Here is a 20,135-nt window from a genome sequence, read left to right on the forward strand (position 1 = left end):
GGTGCCGGAAGCTGCAGAGCAGCTCCGGCCGTGAGTAGGGATGCGAGAGTGCGCGGAAAGTATCGAGAGGGCGGATGGAGGTAGCAAAAGGTGATGCAGCAGCACCTGACGCGGCCGCGGCAGCAGCTGCCGCCGTGACACCCACGTGAGGGTAATAGTGCAGAGGCATGTGGGAATGGAAAGGGTATGGTAGACTTCCGGTGGCAGCAGCGTGCGTCATCATGTAGGTGTAAAAGCTTGGATCGGCTGGATGTGGCCAAGACATCGCCAGTCGCTGTCTCTTGTCCTTCATCCTCCTGTTCTGGAACCACACCTTGAGAAAGCAGAAAATATCAATAGAGTTTAACAGTTCGTCTGATTTCAGCATTTACAAGTAAAAAAATATATATATATGGCCACGTAACAAAAGAGAATAATGACGAATTTAAATTAAATTTTGTGATCTAGACAACAGCAGCATAATTAGAAAAAAAGTATGTCAATTTATCCTGTGGGAGAACTACGCAACAGACGGCACAGCTTGGTTGTAATATAAAGTATCAATACCTTAACGTGGCTCTTGTGTTATATGATGTAAACAAAAATGAAGTCACCTATCTTATAGACGTTTTCGGATTTTGTTTAGATGTTATCTGGGTGTCAAATATATCTGCTCCTTTTAACACGCACGAAAATACACAACCTCAACCAGACCTTGGTTTTAATATAAAGTCATTTTCATCAATTGTACTTCGTCTGCATAATTCTATTTAAATGGCATAGCATCAAAATGTGACAATTTAACGCACATGTGCAATGTACATTATATTTCATGCATACGTGTGATGTGTTACATTAAAAAAATTCTTTATGCTTCTTTGAGGCATTATATAAAATTGTCATGTTTACATTAAAAACAAGAAATTAATTTTCTTCCAGCATATTTTGGATATGAAGATATCGCAAACTGATTTTAAGTATACGGAGCGTGTTGCAGTTTCCAACATGATTGAAATTTTCATTTATATATCTGTTTATTATTTATGCATCTATTCAGAAAATTTATTATATGATCCCTGTTAATAAAATTAAAATAATTCTTGGTCGAAAATGACATTTGTGCACTTGAGTCTCGTTTTTTCAAGCGATTAGTTTAGATTAAATTAACAGTAATATTTTGCCGCGCTGTTTAAAATGGTACAAATTCCCACTTGAATTAAAAATGTTATACATTTCACAAAAGGCGGTGGATATGAGTAAATGTGTGACACCCGTGTGTATTTTACAATGTAGCAAATGCAGATCGAACAAGACGCACCTTTATTGTAGTTTCAGGTAGATTTAAAGCTGCGGCCAATTCACATCTCCTTGGTCTTGAGACGTAATTTTCCCTGTAAAACTCCTTCTCCAGTCTTCCTATCTGTTCCCTGGTGAAAGCAGTCCGGTACCTCCTCACCTGATCCGAGTTCGAACTGCTCGAGCTGCCTATTGAATTACCGTTGACGTTTAGGTTGGATAGGGACGAAGAACTTGTGTTTGAGGTTCCAGAATTACTGTCAGAAAAACCTGTGAACAAAAAAAAAACAAAGAAAGAAAAATAACCATACTGTATGACTGAATTTTACCACAATTACATTTTGCCTACTGTGATTTTTTTTTACAGAATCATGTAATATATGGCTCCGAAGATATTGGTATCATTTCTATTCATTTTTATTATTATTAGTTGATACCTATCTCTTAGAAAACCACTAGTATAACAGGCGGTCACAAAAAACAAGAGCAGTAGCAAACATTTACTGACATAAATTATAATGTTAAAAACGAAACAGCAAAGGTAAAGGTATAAAAAAAATCACTGAGTGCTAAATTCGAGAGCAATCGCAATTATGAACGTTATTATTTCGCACATTTCACGTGCAGAAAAAAAATGACTCGCATTTTGATTCGCATAATAAAAATACAGTAGTGCAGCCAGGATTAAAACTGGCGGGTGAGGAATGTGATTTACCTTTGTTGTTGTTCTCCTTGTGCTGGCTGGCACCGAGGCTGCTGGGAGAGCGATGCGCAGGGCACCCCACCTCCACATCACTGTTCATGTCTGAGTCTTGAGAAGCGTCTGGATACAAGCTGATTTTCTTCCGGTTTTCCGAAGACGAGATCTCGGCGGAGGAGGTATTGTCGCCCGCGTGGTGGTGCGGACTGAACAAACTGTCTATTTCGAACTTGCCTTTGGTGGGGATATCCTCCAGGTTGCCATGTAGAGAGGCGGAAGTCAGTCTCGGGCTGAGGCGACCACCGTGCTGAGAATTTTCGAGGGCCTCCAACACAGCGTTTCCAGCTGAGTCTGACAAATTCGCAAGCCTTTTTCCAGCAGCGGGACTGTGCAGCCCCCGTTCCATCAGAATCATCTCCTTTCTTATCCTCTCCATCATCAAGCTTTATAGGAAAAGCCAAAGTTCCAGGGCTCGTCCTCTGATGAGTTGCGCTGGGGGCTAATTCGCATTCAGCTCTGGAACTATCTCTAAATAATACTACACCTTTTATGAGCTGGACGCAAAAAATAGACTGCCAGCGCGAGCAACGAATGACTGCTCAAAATGACCCGTGCATCCTTTCTAGTCCGAAATGTCATTCATCAAAAAGTGGTTGCTCGTCATTAAGGTGCGAGTGACGCTGCTCGAATAATCATTTATTGTAACAGGTTTATAAGCAAATAAATACAAGAGGGCTGTCAGTGGATGATAGAGGCGGCCTGCGGTCAGACGAATATATCCAGGTGGAGAGACAGAGCAGAAGTGAAGATTCGCGCTGCTGTCCCTTGGTTGATCAGAGCCCGCTTTAGATTGCTCTTGGGTTTGGCCTCTGGGGTGAAATTGACAGTCTGATTAATAAAATGAGCACTGCAACATTTCCCTCTTCATTTAGGAATATCATTATGCTTTGATTCTCCATTGTTCCTCCCTCCTGTTCACTCTCTCTATCTTTCTCTCTCTCTCTCTCTCTTTTTCCCCTTTTCTTCCTCTATCGATAATTTCACCGCGAGGCTCCGGGGTTAGCCGTTACTTAAGAATTTATTCGTTTTAATCCCGCGCGAGGATGAATTAACCACGACACATAATTTCGGTTAAGACGAAATGTTTTTCTTTTTTTCCCCTTTCATTGTGGATGTATGGCAAAACGCTGTGATATTTGCCTTATCAATGCTTTTCGAATTTGATGTTATTGTCATGATATTTACCTATCTGTCGGTGAAGAGTGGAGTGGCACTGCTAAGTGATATTTTTACTTATAACAAAAGACATTTTGTTATATGTGAAACAAACATAGCAACAAGAAACATAATTCCATCTACATAAATCCTATGATGCCACACATGGAAATATAAAGGTCACTATTGAAATTAATCCTGAATAAGGGAAATCTGAATACAACTGTTTTCATTATATTTATAATATGTTTTTCAGGTTAAAAAAATGGCGTTTTGCGTCGGAATAAATGTGCAATTTTAGAATACTGTAGAATAAATGTTAGCTTTGCAATATTTTGCTAATTTTCTTGATAATGTTTCACATTGTTTCCTAATGTCTCCCTTAATAGTAAGGAAGTAATAATACAGAATAACAGGTGACGCTGATAAAACTAATATAAAATTGATACATTAACACAACTGTTAAAGGAACTTCTCCCCATGCCTCGCTCCTGATCACATTTGTTTAAAACTATTTCTTTTAGTAATAATAATAAAACACATAAGAAACAATACGAAAAAAAATCCTCACAGGTCGCAACGATGGCGTAATCAAATATTGCGCAACCTATTACACATGCCATGCATGCTAGTGTACATACGTGTTCTCATCATTTAACTGCTCAAAAATATATATGTAGCTTCAGCACAAAAGTCAATATTGTCTGCGAGTTTGGTTATAACCGGTATTTTAATACTCAGTCCAGTTAAAATTAATTCCTTTTCTTCTTGGCTTCATTCTTAATTTTTTTTCAAGTAATTTTATTCAAACTATGTGTTTAAGAAGCAGTCGGCATGTCACACAATACGGGGGTGAAACGAACGAGAAGTCTGCTTTCCGACCAAGTGCAGGAGAGAGAGGAAGACGGGTCTGCCTTGGCGAGGTTAGGACGCACGGAACGCGAGCGCGTGTGCGCCACGGGAAGGCAGCGAGCAGGTAAACGAAAATCGTCTTGCACGTCCTTTGGCGCCCCCAACAGCTTTTCTTAATTAACAGAAATCTGCAGTGGGCTGGTGTAAAAAAAGTATTGACTGGTAAACGAAAACAGTTTTTATTTGAACATCTAAGGAATCCGGTTAAAAGAAATCGGATTAAGTTTGAGATGCGTTACACCCCGCTACCGCACTCGTGGGCAAGGTACACAGCATTTATTTTATTTCAAGTTAAAACACTGAAACTTGTTCTGTAAGTACCGGAGGAAGGAAGACCTGATGTAACAATCAAACTTTATTGTGATGCAGCAGACGCCGATGCAGCGTTATTGGGGGTGTTTTTCTAAATTACATGTACACAGCAACACATATTTATCCACATTTATACACACATATAACATAAAAAATGCGCATATACACTAAAAATATAAATGCAACCACACAATAACATAACATTATGGCCAAAACACATTATAACTGTAAATTTATAACGCTATGCTTGTACTAAAAATCAAAATATTGTCTTATAAATATCACAATATTGCCTTAACATTACAATGCATGCGAACCTGGGAGTGTTTTGATTTCGGAAAGCACTTGTTCTGACGGGCAGTTATCCGAGGACGACTTAAGATGCAAGCAGCGGAGAGGCTAAAGGTGAATATTTGCCTGTTTGATTACATGTAATTTTCGACACCCGAGACATAGAGGAACCTGTCCATTTGAAACCAGGATACATTACTGAAGACTATTGTCATGAAAACGACTAATGTTTAAATATTGCTTTGTGGCTATATTGCTACATGAATTGTGGTCGACAAAATTGTTGACGTTATATTGATACACTTTCAACCTCTTCTGTATGAATTATATCAATAGGTAAGAGTATGAGTGTGAAAAATATGCCATCCCACGAAAGGACATTTGCTGTATAAGTAAGTGCATTTGTTGTTTACAATGGTAGCTATAGTTATTTTGAATACGGAACTGTATGTAGCCTATGTGTACACAGGGTAGTAAAATAGGGACGATCATACAGGTCACTTCCCGCTGTTGCTCTTATCATATTTGTACAAGTGTGATCGTTGTCAGAAGGATATCTTCTTGAATGAAAAACATTTATGATAAGGAGTGATACTTTCAAATGCTTAATATGCGATTTGAACGCTGATTTTAACATATTTATTGATTTTAGAAAAGATTTCCACGCAGAATCTCCTTCTGCTGCAATCCAAGGTAATTGTTTAGCAAATGAGTTAATACAAAGTTTAAACGCCATAGCAAGTCAGAATAGTATTGACCTTTTGTCAGTGACTCAGTTAGTCCGTATGTACCCTTGGCTGTCATTTGTCACGTTGTCCTTGACTTAAGTGCAATAAAGCTAAATCTCCTGTCTCTCTAACCAGTTTTATTGCATTGTGTGGTCTGTCAACAATCCATAAAGGCACACCGGGTTGAGTAGAGGTAAATGACAGAACAGCATGTTGTAGTTCGGGAGGATCGTCTGGTTTAGTTTCCGACTCTCTCGGTGATTGGGAGATTCGTGTCAATTTTTCCCCTCTGGAGCCCACAGGTGTTGCATGTCGGGTCTTGTCGGCGAATTGGGCAGATATTTCTGTCTTTAGGCCTACTGTTCAGCGACTTGGGGATCCCATTTCGCTACAAAATAAACTGATAGAGCCATCTAGTGATAGCAGGGCAATATTGCAGGGAGGCGTTTATAGCGGGAGGAGGATTTGTGGAAGTCGCGGGACTCATTCACAGGGTTCATCACCTTTCAGTGCGAAACTAACGCCAGATTGGAGGGGGTGGGTGATATTTCAGTCAGTTAAAGTGAGTTGTAAGGGGGTCAGGAGTACTAACCATGACTTTTGTATACACCTCCAGTCAAATACAAACTGCACACGATCACATATATTTTACTTATATTTTTCAGCAGCGTGTATGGTGGTCTTCCAACGATTACCACTGAGGGGCCTGCGGATTATCCTGGAGCCCAGTCAGCGCCAAGGCGGTGCCTTTGTACGTGGTGCTGTCCGAGAATGCTGGGTTTGCTAAATCCAAATGATATTGCTATGCGTTTAAATTATATGTTTTTCCCCACACCCGAGTGTTCACCATTTTGCAGTTGTATTGTCAACACGGATATGCGTGCGATATAATATTTCCTAAGTATTAAACATACCCAGTTTGTGTACATTAAGTAACAAAACTGTGTTCCAATAACACATTTACATTTACAAAAACATCAATCTGTTTTTCATGGCCTGTTTTGAGTGTATTGTAATTCATGGATCTGCTGAGTATACCTCTCGGCTTTTCTCGTGTTTTTCAGATGCGTAAATTGGGCCTGTTTGTGGACATTTCAATGTCAGTATTATAAAATGACATATTTTTCTGGACAACCCCTTTATTTACCCACATTATTAAGGTTACAATGCGCATTTTCTGAGCACATCTGCGAAAAAAAGACAAAAGAGGAAGCTTGAGACCGCTGAACCGGAAAACTTCTCGAAATGAATGGTTTTCTGACTTGAAAACAAGGCTCGGCAAGTGCGTACTTTTCAAGATGGGAGAAAGAAGCGAAGCTGACTCACAGTAGCGCTAGTTTAAAAAAAAAAAGAGCGACATATTGCTGGCCTTTAAAACTTTTCCCCTTGTTCTGTGGAAACGGACAGAGCCAGAGGACGAAAAGGCTTTTTCGAGTGTAGCAACGAGCAAGTCCAAGTTCACTCTGAGAAGCTATTAAAACGAGCCTCCTCAATCAAATGGCTAGCTTTTCGTGTCACTCGGAAAATTTGATTGCGTCTGCAGAATTAGCCGTACCCAATCCACGTGTCGATATTACAACAGAGAAAATCTAATACTCTGATTTCCTTCTTTACAATAGTAGCAGCTAACTGCTGTGCCGATCCCATTAGTCACTTTTTTTTACTTTCAAGATATTACAGCGCAACAGCGGATGTCTCTTGAGACAACGAATTCTATCAACTGCTAGTGCGCACAACACGACCTGCTGAACTACTGGCAAAGTAGAGTTTTTAGACGTATTACTGTTTTAAGGCCGTAAATAATGTTCCTTGTGTTTAATGTTTTTCCGTCTGCGCTAAAAAATGAAGTCGCTAAAAGTGAAGTTTAACCAAAATGTCGCCACAGATCAGTAACTTTAACAGCAGTCTGTTTGAGGAGAGTTTGCGCTGTCTGCTTCAGCATGAGAACATTTTAGGAGAATTTCTGGGGAAGTTTGTTAAAGGAGTACACATTTAGTGCACCGTGTGCCATGGTCTTTGATTTCAGTAAGTATTAGTATATCTGCTTACTTTCTCAAGAGAAAACAGAAATCTTCATATGGAAATATAGTTATCACGGTTGAGGAGTACTTGTTAATCTGAAATGTGCAGAAAAAAATATGTGTGAGGGTGAATAGAATAAAATCAATTCATCCTGTCATGGTATAAAACCAAGGTCCTCAGATACGTGCTCAGCTTTTAGGCAGTATTTCAATACAATAGCTAATGTTGCACTGAATGCCTTTACTATAAAGAAATTACAACTTTTCATTATTTATTATATTGCTATAGCTATCTCGATGGGAAAAATATAAAATGTTTTATAAACTTGCGCATTGTTCCAATGGCATTTTGAGTCAAAAGAGGTTGCACTCATAATCTAAAGGAAATGTAAGATGTTTGGATTTTTAACCGTAGGCCTACGTGTGTGCCTGTGTATGTGGATGTGAATTTGAAATGTGTTTACTATAATAACGCCGGTTTGTTCATTCATGACCGTTTTAGCTAAGTGTCAATATTTTGAGATTTAACTCGGATCAAGTTTTCCAATCACAGCATTGCATTCTTTTGTTTATTATTGAAAACATTCAGCCGCAATGCATTTCTATGTGACAGATAAATTTGATATTTTACCTTGCACATTCATTTTTTCTGAGAAATGGTGCGACAATACACGATGTCTGATTCTTCGTCACAATACCGGTGATTTGACGTTGTTGTACATGACTCTATAGAATGTGAGGTTACCAATTAAGGTTAGCACTAAATATAATGTATAAATGTTCTCCTTAACGCTAATCTTTAGATTAGTGTTTAGTCAGTAATATTGTTATAAAAACCTGTTCTGATCTCTTGGGTAATATCTTCGCTAGGTTACTAAACATTTGAGAAACGGCGTTAAGATCGCATACGATGCAACAGCTTCTCTGTTAGATTTTTTTAAAAAAGATTTTGAAATGGAGCAACGGGAATTGAGAAGTTTAAAATGAAATACTTTAACCAATGTATTTAATTTTTAACGTCCAGGGCAAAAGATTCTAATAGGCTACTCTATCGATTTGTAGCTTTAAATTCCTTTGTAATAGTTTGAAAATTTTACTGCTGAATGCAATCTTACATGGATAATTTGCCATTTTGATTTTTTATAAATAGGTGTGCTTTTCCAACGCACAAATGTTTTTTTCCTGGAAACAAGATGGTAAAGACGTAAGTATTAGTTATCGAGCGCCAATCTATTTGCATTTCACGTGATCCCCGCCAACCAATCACGTACCCTATGGTCACAGTTCTGTAATTAGTCAAGAAAAAATATAAAAGCTTATCTGTCTTCATACGTGGTTTGGATTTATGTGCTGTAATGCAATGAGGTAACTTTGGGTTGCAGTTTGTGGACGTATGTGAGGTTTTCACGGCAGAAAAGTTACGGAGAGTATATCCGTAAAATGGAATTGGACGGATTGGGAGGGGATATCGCTTCAGTTCAAAACAGGAGTTTTTATCCGTCTGCGTTTGGGGCTCATTCAAGCCGATCTGCAACAGGGTCGACGGTGTACTCAATTGCGGATAGATCTGCCTCTCTCAGTCCTGAGTCTATTAAAACGTATGCCCCAATTCCGGGCTCCACGGCCGCCGCAAATCCTTCCATCGGCTTCGGCTGTCATTTTGGGAACACTTACTATGGTTGCAAAATTCCGCACAGTGCCGGCTTCCAGCAGAACGCGACGAAACAATCGCCTCATGCATCTCTAGGTGGACATTCAGTGGACAAACTTATGGACATATCAGGCTATGCCAGCGCCAACATGCACTGTAACGAAATGGCAGGAAGGGCCAAAGAGTTTGGTGTTTACCAAGGCTATACAGGTTCCTACTCACGGATTCCCGGATATATTGATGTACCTGTTGTACCCAGAGCTGGTTCTGGCGACCCGAGACGCGAGGCTGTTTTGCCCATGGAGAGTTACCAACCGTGGAACTGGTCAAATAGCTGGAACAGTCAACTTTATTGCGCGAAAGAACAGACTCCGAGCTCGAATATCTGGAAGTCATCTCTCGTGGGTATGGTATTTCCTCTCTGGCACTCAGCGTTCGTATGGTTGTTCTTTCTACGTTTGCCCACCAGCGATGAGTGTCCGTGACCGTGTTACATTTACATTTATATTTATTCATTTAGCAGACGCTTTTACCCAAAGTAAGAATGGATGAAGAAAAAACTGTTAAATGATTCACCTCTTCAGGTGGTTAGGTTCACGTGTAGAAGCTGATTCAGTGGTTAATGAAGAAGCCATTTTAAAGGAAATACCGTTTTTTGTTTTCGAAATTGTCTTATGAATACTTTTCCATACAGTTTGCCATACAGTTTCCACATAGAATTATTGAGAGTGCTAGAAAATATTTATGCGTTCTGATACCATAGTGGTGGTACGCGAGTAGTTAAATTCCTATTTTGTAGCTTTTCAGAATGAGCTGTTTTATTCTGCCTGAATTAAACAAAACTGCTTACCTTAACTTAAACTTGTCTTTCAGTATAAATTCGTATAAAACGTAACAAGGACGTATGATGGAATCAGTAACAACAATAACAACAATAATTGTTGCCATCAGTAACAACAATTATTGGAATTAATTATAGCAGTTTCAGAAGACGTTTTTTATCCATAAATATATTTAATAGGTCTGCACTGTTTTCTCCTCTTATGTACATCTGCAGGCGAGCCAGGATTGAACCAACCAGATGTCAGCACTTTATACCGACGTGGGAGGAAGAAGCGGGTGCCGTATACCAAACTTCAGCTGAAAGAACTTGAACGAGAGTACACCGTTAACAAATTTATTACTAAGGATAAAAGGCGGCGGATAGCTTCTTCGACGAGCCTGTCGGAGAGGCAAGTCACGATTTGGTTTCAGAATCGCAGAGTCAAAGACAAGAAGATGATATCTAAACTGCAAGACTTTGAAACTTATTCTTAAAGTCATTGAAAGCGTCAGGCAAGGCCATGTAAACTGCTCTCAGGTATTCAGTCGAACAGCCTTTAAAATCTGTTTTGATGTGTGAGTGAATGATTTGCCTTTTCGTATTTTTACAGTTTTGTAGACCTCTTTCCCGCTGAGCCACCGTCCACTGTAATGTGTTTGAATGTTTGTTTTGAAATGTTTGTACTGAAATGTTTGGTTTTCTTTGCAAAAGACATTTAAAATAAATTATTTCATATTTCCCTCGGCTTATTTCGTTTCCTCCGCAAGGAGACAACATAAAAGAACATGAAACATAAGAAGAAATGAGACGTGCGACCAGAAACACAGACGTGTTCGAATCACATGCTTCATACAAAAATGTGTTCTGTCATAATATTGATAAATAATACATGAGATATAATATTGATAAATTGTGTCAGATATGTATCTATATAATAGATACATACTGAAAGGACTCGTCTAACTTGTTAGGCGACCCATTTTTACAAGACGAGTCTGTTCAATTTTATCTCACTGACGGCACAAAATACTGATGTTTGTCCCTGTGTAGAAAAGCTATAGCTGCACATTTTATGAGTATATTTCATTTAATCCCATTTTAAAACCGTTTTTGTGCTCCAAAATTTGATATTTTTATGCAAAACTCAGTAATTTAATATTGTTGTAATTTAAAATTGTTATCCCCGTTTCGTCTTATTATTATATTTAAATTGATCACTTTTCATTCATCTTCACGTCACCACATCCAACATTTTAGGGTGACCTGAATGAGTGGACCCGGGCATACATTTTGTACATAACGTATAACTTAAACCGATTACTGAGGCCCCACAAAACTGATATAATGCAATAAAGAAGTATCCATCAGCTCGGCACAGGTTGCATTCATTTATTTTATGCAACTCAGAGCGATCACACACACATCACACGTAGCTAGCTAGCCAGATTAGATAGATAGATAGATAGATAGATAGATAGATAGAGCACATAAGCACTTTAGCGTTTGACTTCTTCATAACATTCTTGTCTATGCACTCTGAAGAAATATAGATCACATTTCGTACAAAATAATTACATTATAGGTAGCTGGGTCCACTAATAATACATTCATTTACATTACATTTACATTTCAAGTGAGGCAGAGTACAACCCAAGTACAACACAACATGGAGGCATTACGTCAATCTTCAGCTGCGCAACATGCAAGCGACATCATCTGATCTTAGATTCTGTTTATTATGAATAAATGTCTGATTAAAGTTTACCAGTTAGGTAGTTTTCCATAATGAGCTGCATCCTATGCAAATTGAAATGGGACAATCTTTTTTCAAAATATGGGCCCCGCGCCATTGTATTGTTCAAGCCTGACCTCGTGTACTGTAGACATCTTGTTATACAACAAAATGAAAAACCAAGCCCGAGTCTGTAAAATCGTTAATGTATAACTATCAAAATTATCTTGATTATTGTTCATCTTGACGTCATTTCAGTTTTACCATTGACCTTGACATGCATTTATAGTCTTTGACCTTGACTTTAATGAAGCTCATGAATATTGAACAGTTGTCATCCATGGGGCTTTTTCGCCATCTACTGGTTAAATTTTGTCACTGCATGTATTGTTCATTACCAATAAAATAGGAAAGTATTTCGTTTTTTTCAATATATAATGACATACATATGCAACACAGTGTAATCTTTTATAAATCGAACTTTTAGAATATTTTTCCACGTATCTTAGATGCATTTAATACCGGTATTTTGGAATGAAAATATGAAAGTGCACTTCCTTCAGTATCGACCACACAAGCTCTCACACACATTGACAGACTGCACATAAAATTTGGTGTTTCCGTCGATATTGTTAATTTTTCCTAAATATGTCAATAATAAGAAGGGAAACCCCTTCTTCTGCATTCCACGATATTGTGTTTCGAATCTGAAATGACGGAGTGTTTTTCCAACTCAAACAGTAGAAGCAAAAAAAAAAAAAGAAAAAGAAATGGTGGTTTTACGAAGTAATACTACAAATAAATGTGCACTTGGACTTGTTTTAGTCATGCTGAGTCTCTGGAATTTGACCTTGAACTATACCGATTTTACCTACACACAAGCAACTTCCCTCACAAACAGCGAATGACCAGAAAAATAAATACTCCTTACCAATGTTTGCGCGCGCCGTGGACTTAAAGGAATTCTGGCTCTAAAGAATTCTTGATTTTACTAGACTCGTAAAATGGAGGAGGCCGAACTGTCGCACTTCTTTCCGGAGATGATGGGTTTACAATGTGCATTTTGTAAAGTTATGCCGAAGGACCATGTCTCTCCACGTCTGCAGGTGAAACTGTCCGGACAGTCCTTTTAAGGTAGGAAATACATTCTGAAAGACAGTGAGATTTTGGTAAACGGCACTTAGTTTGGTTCCCAGGTAAAACAAAAGCAAAATGTCTCAGATAAACATAGTGTGATTCGATTGAACTAGAGGTTATTTGGCCTTGATTACAAATTTGTTGTACTGGCTGCAACTGTCAATTTCCCTCTTAATTCAGTGAACCATTGTTATTATTATTATTATTATTATTATTAGTAGTAGTAGTAGTAGTAGTAGTAGTAGTAGTAGTAGTATTACTACAACTACTATTACTACAACTGATGCTATTGTGATTGTCGTTGTTGTTGCTGTTGTGATGGTCGTTCTGCTAGTTCTGCGTAAAAATTCTAAAACTGTATACTTATTTGAAAAAATGCGTTTGTGTTACATTTGTGTATTTGTCCTTAAAATCACGTATTTCTTGAATAATTGTGTTAAAAATTAAAATTAAATAGTTCTATACGCTTATACATATATATCGTTTGTACTTTTTATGCAATTCGTCTACTAAATAGGCTACAGTAGGTCTGTATTTGTTTAAAAGCGAGAGGAAATGACCCAGCTATTACGGGCATTTGACAAGGCCGACGTTTAATATGTGGGCCTGTTTGCTGAACTGAAATATAATAGATCAGATGTTTTACCTTATTAAAATTTTCCGTCCATTGTCTGTGGTTATCATAACAGCTCGAATATTTTGCGGCTGATAGGCTACGATGTGAGTGTCTTGACTTCAAAGCGTTATTGATACACATTGATACTGTTTCATGCAAAATTGTATGAACTTCACAGATTTCATGCTGAGGCAATGCTGGGACAACACTATTTTATTTCATCACAGTTTTTTGTCTTTTTTAATCAGAAACAAAATTATCAGAATAAAATATTCGCATTATAGGTTCCTCACGACAGGGGCTTCAGCACATTAGATATTGAATATGCATTATCATTAAAGTCTAATATATTTATACAATATATTCTAGTCATGGAAAACCCCATTTGGAGAATCACCCTCCTTGCTACTGTATTGTTTGCTTTAGATGATAATATTTAGGTTATTATGAAATCGTGCTCTGTGTTGTTATAACAAGCTCCTTTGCCATTTCAGCAAGTGACACGGTTTTGTTTTATGGGATTCATGTAAAATAGTCTAAATAATATTTTAGAATATTTTTAAATATTCTATTAATATTTTAAAAGTTTCCTAGTTAAAATTGTTCCCTGGATCCAATCAAACGCTAAACGATATTTTTCAAAAAGCTTTTATTAAATACTTACGAAAAATAATTAGAAACAATGTTAGGCTAACTCGTTACTTGCTAAAGCTATTGAAAGAAATATGTGCATGTGGTTTTTCCGTGGGTTTTCTGCAGTTTTAAATGACATCTATTATAATGTTTGTATTTTGTGACCATGTGGGTCGTTAAATTGTATACTTTTCAGTTTCGTTTTGGCCATAGACATATTTTGAGGAATATACTAGCCACATCCAGTAGCTGTGCTCTGGGCGAGGGCGGGGCCGAACAACATGTTTGCATATCATGTGACGAAGTTTTAACAAATCAACAATTACCTTCCTTTTATTCTCGAGGTGAACCTAAAAAAGGAGTGTAAGAGGCATTTGTGTAAGCTCCTGGAAATGTGTGAGCGCAATCTTCTCAGTTCTGGCTATGTTGGTTCTTTGCTGAATTTTCCATCACCGGACTCTTTTTACTTTCACAATTTGCGGGGCAATGGAACTCAGCTTCCAGGACTTCCCACAATTTCGTATGGAAGGAGAGAGGTGTGCTCGCTCCCGTGGACTTCCCCAAGTTCGTGCGCATCTCCGCCACAGAGCCGCGCTTTCAGTGGCTGCTCTCAGCCATTTCTGACCAATTCAGTGCCGCAAAGTGCCAACCCCAACAACCACAACAAGGGACCACTGGAGGAATCCAGTAAATACTACTTTCAGGATGCAAACCCCAGATCAGAGGATCCAGGTAGACCAGCGCCATCTTTCACCGGCGAGCTTGGAATAGTCAGTTCTGCTAGCACTACCAAATACGAATTTTCACGCTTGGAAAGACAGTCGCAAAGCGCTGCTCGTGTTGAACTCAATTCCAATAGCCAAGCGGTTGCCGAAGGCACCAAGCAGTCGGTCAGTTCAAATGTCACAATGCCACCATCTTCAAGTAACCCCTGTACCAGAGCAACTCAGTCTGATGGTACGAACTTCGCCTCAATATTTTCTCATGATGTTGTTGACGACCCATAAATGTTTGAATTGTGCATTGGTGTGCTATTACATTAAAGAGTTAATTGTAAAGAAATACTTATATACTTATATACACTGATATGTAAAGTTGCTCACTTTTGAACGCGTATTTTGGCTTTATTTGACCTTTCGTGCAAAGGCCAGACACAGGCCTTGAATGTGTTGGCCAGCTGACTGACATTATGCATGGCATAAATATTCGTGAGTGAAATATATTGTTTTTCACGATCAATCTAACCTTTTCCCCCTAGTTGTACCGTGGTGCCCCTCGCCTGTGAAATCCAGGAAGAAACGAAAACCATACACAAAGCCGCAGCTGGCGGAGCTCGAAAACGAATTTCTGACGAACGAGTTCATAAACAGACAAAAAAGAAAGGAGCTCTCGGACAGGCTGGACCTGAGCGATCAACAAGTGAAAATTTGGTTTCAGAACCGAAGGATGAAGAAGAAGAGGCTGATGATGCGCGAGCATGCTTTCGGAATGTATTGAGCGGTTCGGCTGATTTGACCTCCGCCGTGCGCGGAGATAAGGACGACCTTTCCTCAGAAGTCAGCATAATTCAGTCCAGCCTCAACTTGCCAAGGGGAATTTTGTCATCCGCGAGCTCTGCGAAAGTGCCAGAGCGATCTCTGAATTATAATACACACACAGACACATAACCGCAGAGGCGCTGCTAAATCTTCGCTGGATACTCAGTGAGAAAAGGTTTATTGTGTCAGTATGTGTTTAATTCCGTTCCGACAAATCCCCTTGTAGGGATTATTTATGAAGTACTGTAGAACACGATGGTTTAATTAGAGAATGCCAAGAAATGCAAGTGAACCTTGAAGAACTAGCATTTAGTCAAGCATGCAATTTGTATTTAAATCGTCGGCGTTAAATGGAAACATATTTCATTTTCACTTATGAATAGTTGTTAAAAGATGAAAACATATAGGGAATACCCTCTAGAATTACTCTCCTTTATACATTTTAGGACTTTTACAGTAGTCCCGTCAGTGATACGTGGTTGCCGGAGTGGTATAGCATTATAGAAGGGGTTGACTGCTCTTTGAGCGTGACTCGTCTGTGCAAAGGCACCTGGAGAGATGGAAACAAGATTTGTGATCTTTGCATCCAGACCCTAAATATTAAGGCTATTATGGCAAGCAATATGGTTTATGACCCTAGAAACGGAATATAACCATCCAGATAAAGCAAGGACATAATGTCCCGAAAGGGTCAGTGTTTTTTTCCAAGCTTTCTGTGATCCTGCACTGAAGGTGAAATGTGTTCCCACAATGCAACCGGCGACGGATACCCATATTCTCTAAAAGACACTTGTCATTGTGTATTTTCTGTGTCTAATTAAAACACTAATCAGAGAAGTCCTGGCAAAAACAGGGAACTTTCATCCCAGTATTAATAAACACGTCTCTCTGGTGAATATTATGGAATGTGTACTGTATGTTGCATTTTTATTGTAGCGTTATCAGTCTTACTATTATTTATAAACGGATTATTGTACTTCTATGTATTGTATTTATCGTTATGGTTCTGCATATGTGAGATCTTTGTGTATGCTTGTATCAGAGTAATATCTGGCACTGAGCGTCCTTGTAGATCTCCGATACCAAAGGTTAACTCCGGCCTTGAGTCCAAGCTCAAGTTCGTGAAAACGTTGTTTGGGAAGCGAGACAATGGAGGCGAAAATATTAAAGGCGAAAATAACCTTTGCATGATAAAATGTAGCCAACATACATTCAAATAAATTTATTTTCGCTGTTATTTTAAGCATGTGTTGATGTTTTTTTTTGGTATTGAGTCGCAGCAATAACCGTCATAACATTTATCACACACAGCTTTGGTATTCCATACCACCTTAAAATTGTTTGGCGAATATGTTTTTTAAATTGTCAATGTATACTTGGTAAACAACATAAGATGTTTATATTTGTCTGGTTGGTTTATCATGTGCCGGATCATTTTAAAAAAGTTTTATTTGAAGAAACATTTTCTGCCTGCATAGACATTATTTAAATCAAGGCACACCGAGAATTTCGAATACTGTAACATCAGCATTAATCATTTGCTTTATTGTATTGTTTGTCTTGGTGATATTAATACGTGTATATTCCACTTCTCAGATTTATTTTGTCAGTTTTATTTTGCAAAGCGAAGGACCATTTTAAAATATGAGGTGCGCCAGATTTGGAAGAGCTGATTATGTGCAATTTGTATTTCTTTGATGGGTAACTTTTAATTCTTCAAAATGAACAGCACCAGCAAGCTATAAAGTTTATGAGCAAAACAGTGCTTAATATCTAATCAGTAAAACAGCCCACAATAACGAAAGACATTTGATTAAATATATTCAAATTCTCTGATTATACAAATAGAATTATATTAGGATTTTGATTAGATCCATATAGATTAGTCTGAAGCTACCCATCTAAGACCTCTTCTGCGTACAAAGTCAGTCGGTAAAATATATTCGATCAAATCAAACCGGGCAAAGGAAGACATACTATTTCTATTTTGTGTAAAGGTCAGAAATGCCAAGACAGTGTGATTCGTCTCACAAAATGTTTTTATTTTCGACTCCAGTTAAGTGTACTTGACTACGGATTCTGTGCTCATATGTTAACATTACTGTGAGACATGTCGGCGTATAGTTATATTGTAAAAGAATAAGCATCATGCATGCCCAATACGATAGGCCTATATGGTATTGCTTGTTTGACAGATAAAAGACATAACCGAAAAGGTGTATAAATTTATACATTGACAAGGTATGTGTGTGCGTAACAAACTAAACCTGTATTTCTTGTGTGTGTGTGTGTGTGTGTGTGTGTGTGTGTGTGTTTGAAATGTCAGAATTGTCTGTAATTATGCGTCTGTTCGGTAATGGTTATACAACACTATATATTCAGTGTTGACCAATGTAAAACCACTAATTCACATGCCATATGCAAAATATCATTCAGCAAGATTTCGACTGTATACTTAATAAACCCTTCAAAGTACAACATTTCCCAAATGGTGATTTGCGTTATGTGAGCTGACACCCTATAGAGAAGTAAAAGCAAAATTACATTCAATGAAATTAAGTATTTCGTCGTCATAAGACAGTTACATAAGACAGTTTCCTTTGCTCGTCGACTTTATCTGTTACAGACTCAATTCAACAGCGCCAGTCACGTTACATATCACAGAAAAACAGTCCTCCAAAACACTTAAAAACCAAAACAGACAACCTTCACCAGAAAAACAGTAAAGTCATAAACACAGACACATACATACCCCCCAACACACACACAGTCACAAACACAGACATACACACACACACACGTTATACATATGTACATATGTTTATACTACATGCATACATATAATCCCAATTTCACAAACTATTTCACAAGAATTGTACACTATAGTTGCATGTACACATTAATCTTGATTACAATAATTTATTCGTGATAAATGTACCGCCAAGATATCAAAGCTGATTTAATGCAACAGAAACACGACTGACCACGTCCCTCTCCTTATGTGTCAGAACACGAAGAGAAATGGTCAACTTCGGCTAACTACAGTAAACTGCCAGTTTACGACCAAATACCCTAACACACGTTCCAAGTAAAATATCTTGCAAGTTCAGTGGTTGAAAAATCTGAAAACAAAATTCATGGTTTTGGCACCTAAGCAGTTTTGTACAGGGCTAATGTTGAAATTTAGATAGTTTCGATGGCGTTGCTTTGAAATCGGAGACCGGGGGAACGATTTTGTTTATGCGTCCGCTGCGCCCACAATGCGAGAAGTCAGCCAGACATTGTCTGATCCTGATCGCCTGGGACGGGGGGCGCCATAACAAAGTTAAGGTCAAGTTAGTGGCTTATACTGCATTGCAAAATTTGAAGAGAGACTTTGCCCACATTTAAAATACTGTTACTTACTTCATTTTAAACAAAATGTAAGATTGCTTGTTTCCCGAAGATGTGAATTGTCCAACACTGCAACTTAAGACTGGCCTCCAGCTGTCCACTGGTTTGGTGAACAAACAAGGCCTAGCACGTGCATTTTGTTGATCTGGAGATACATGATCCTACTTTCGAAGTAGAAAGAAGTGGAATATTAAATATTTATTTGGAAGGACAATCAGATAAATTAGAGGAAGCGTGTTATCTTTCATCTCTGACCAGGCAGTTATCACGGCTATTGAATGTAAACTATCTTTTTTTTGTTTTAAGCATTCTGAATGGATTGATTATATGACCTCACAATATGGTTACCCATGGCGGCAAATAATATAGAAGTCGGTGTTGGTTTCTATGGCCGAAGCTTGAAGATCAAACAAATGCCTGACCTGGCGAAGCGCAATTTGGCTCGACAATCGTGGATTCGTTTACAGGTGTAAAATTCATGAGGCACGTTTGGCTTCGAAATGCATTTTCTTCACTATATTTGTGTCAGTTTAATATGTGAGTTGTTTTACAGCAATTATTAATACCTTTTGCAGATTGTAATTCTGCAAATAAAAAGTTTGTCATGATAATTACATTGATACAAATGACAAGAGAAAATGTTTAACAACGCCCTATGTGAAATTAATTGTGAGGGATATTCTATTCAAAACATGAGCAATTTCCTGCAAAAATCAACACAGACACAAGTTTTAGAGCGACGAACCAGCCAGAAATCATTTCAAAGTCCTTTTGACGTTCTGGATTTCCACGTGTGCGCATAAAGGAAAATAAAATAGCCATTTCTGTTTTAGTCATCAAACTTTCCATTGAAATGTTTTATTCGGATTTTTTGCTTTGAAAAGCCTTGCTTGAATCTACTAATGCTGGGAGCTGATTTTCTTATTCACCCAAATTACACACTATATATTTCAGATAGAACGCTTCCTTTCGTCCGTGCAATAAAATGATTTGGCTGCTGACGGTTATTGGTGATTGCCGGGTGCATAGCGTCTCAGACCACAGACGTTCAAAGCCAGAAGAGTTGTTTTGGACTTGGCAGTGTGAATCCTAACCTCAGCCATTCATTCTGGACGTAATCTGGCTTTTAATTGCTGCTCTGGATTTGGAGAAGAGTCA

General features: G+C 38.2%; 3 protein-coding genes across 3 annotated transcripts in view; 2 read left to right on the forward strand and 1 right to left on the reverse strand.

Moving 5' to 3' along the window:
- The window catches only part of evx2 (even-skipped homeobox 2), a 2,716-nt gene extending 302 nt beyond the window's left edge, over positions 1–2,414 (reverse strand). The window contains exons 1-3 of the mRNA XM_036546071.1: positions 1,991–2,414; positions 1,298–1,545; positions 1–313 (exon numbers count right to left, since the gene is read on the reverse strand). The exon at positions 1–313 is cut by the window's left edge and continues 302 nt beyond it. Coding sequence (XP_036401964.1) covers positions 1–313; positions 1,298–1,545; positions 1,991–2,414 — 985 coding nt within the window. The remainder of the gene's footprint in view (positions 314–1,297; positions 1,546–1,990) is intronic.
- A 6,480-nt stretch (positions 2,415–8,894) lies between these two features.
- Positions 8,895–10,422, forward strand: hoxd13a (homeobox D13a). Its single transcript, XM_036544778.1, has 2 exons — positions 8,895–9,510; positions 10,163–10,422. The coding sequence occupies exons 1-2, from the start codon at positions 8,895–8,897 to the stop codon at positions 10,420–10,422; spliced, it is 876 nt and encodes a 291-aa protein (XP_036400671.1).
- A 4,016-nt stretch (positions 10,423–14,438) lies between these two features.
- LOC118788914 (homeobox protein Hox-D12a-like) lies at positions 14,439–15,543 on the forward strand. Its single transcript, XM_036545117.1, has 2 exons — positions 14,439–15,003; positions 15,305–15,543. Exons 1-2 carry the CDS (start codon positions 14,439–14,441, stop codon positions 15,541–15,543), a joined length of 804 nt encoding a protein of 267 aa, XP_036401010.1.
- The last annotated feature ends 4,592 nt before the right edge of the window (positions 15,544–20,135 follow it).

Source organism: Megalops cyprinoides, chromosome 14 (assembly GCF_013368585.1).
Source record: "Megalops cyprinoides isolate fMegCyp1 chromosome 14, fMegCyp1.pri, whole genome shotgun sequence".
NCBI lineage: Eukaryota > Metazoa > Chordata > Actinopteri > Elopiformes > Megalopidae > Megalops > Megalops cyprinoides.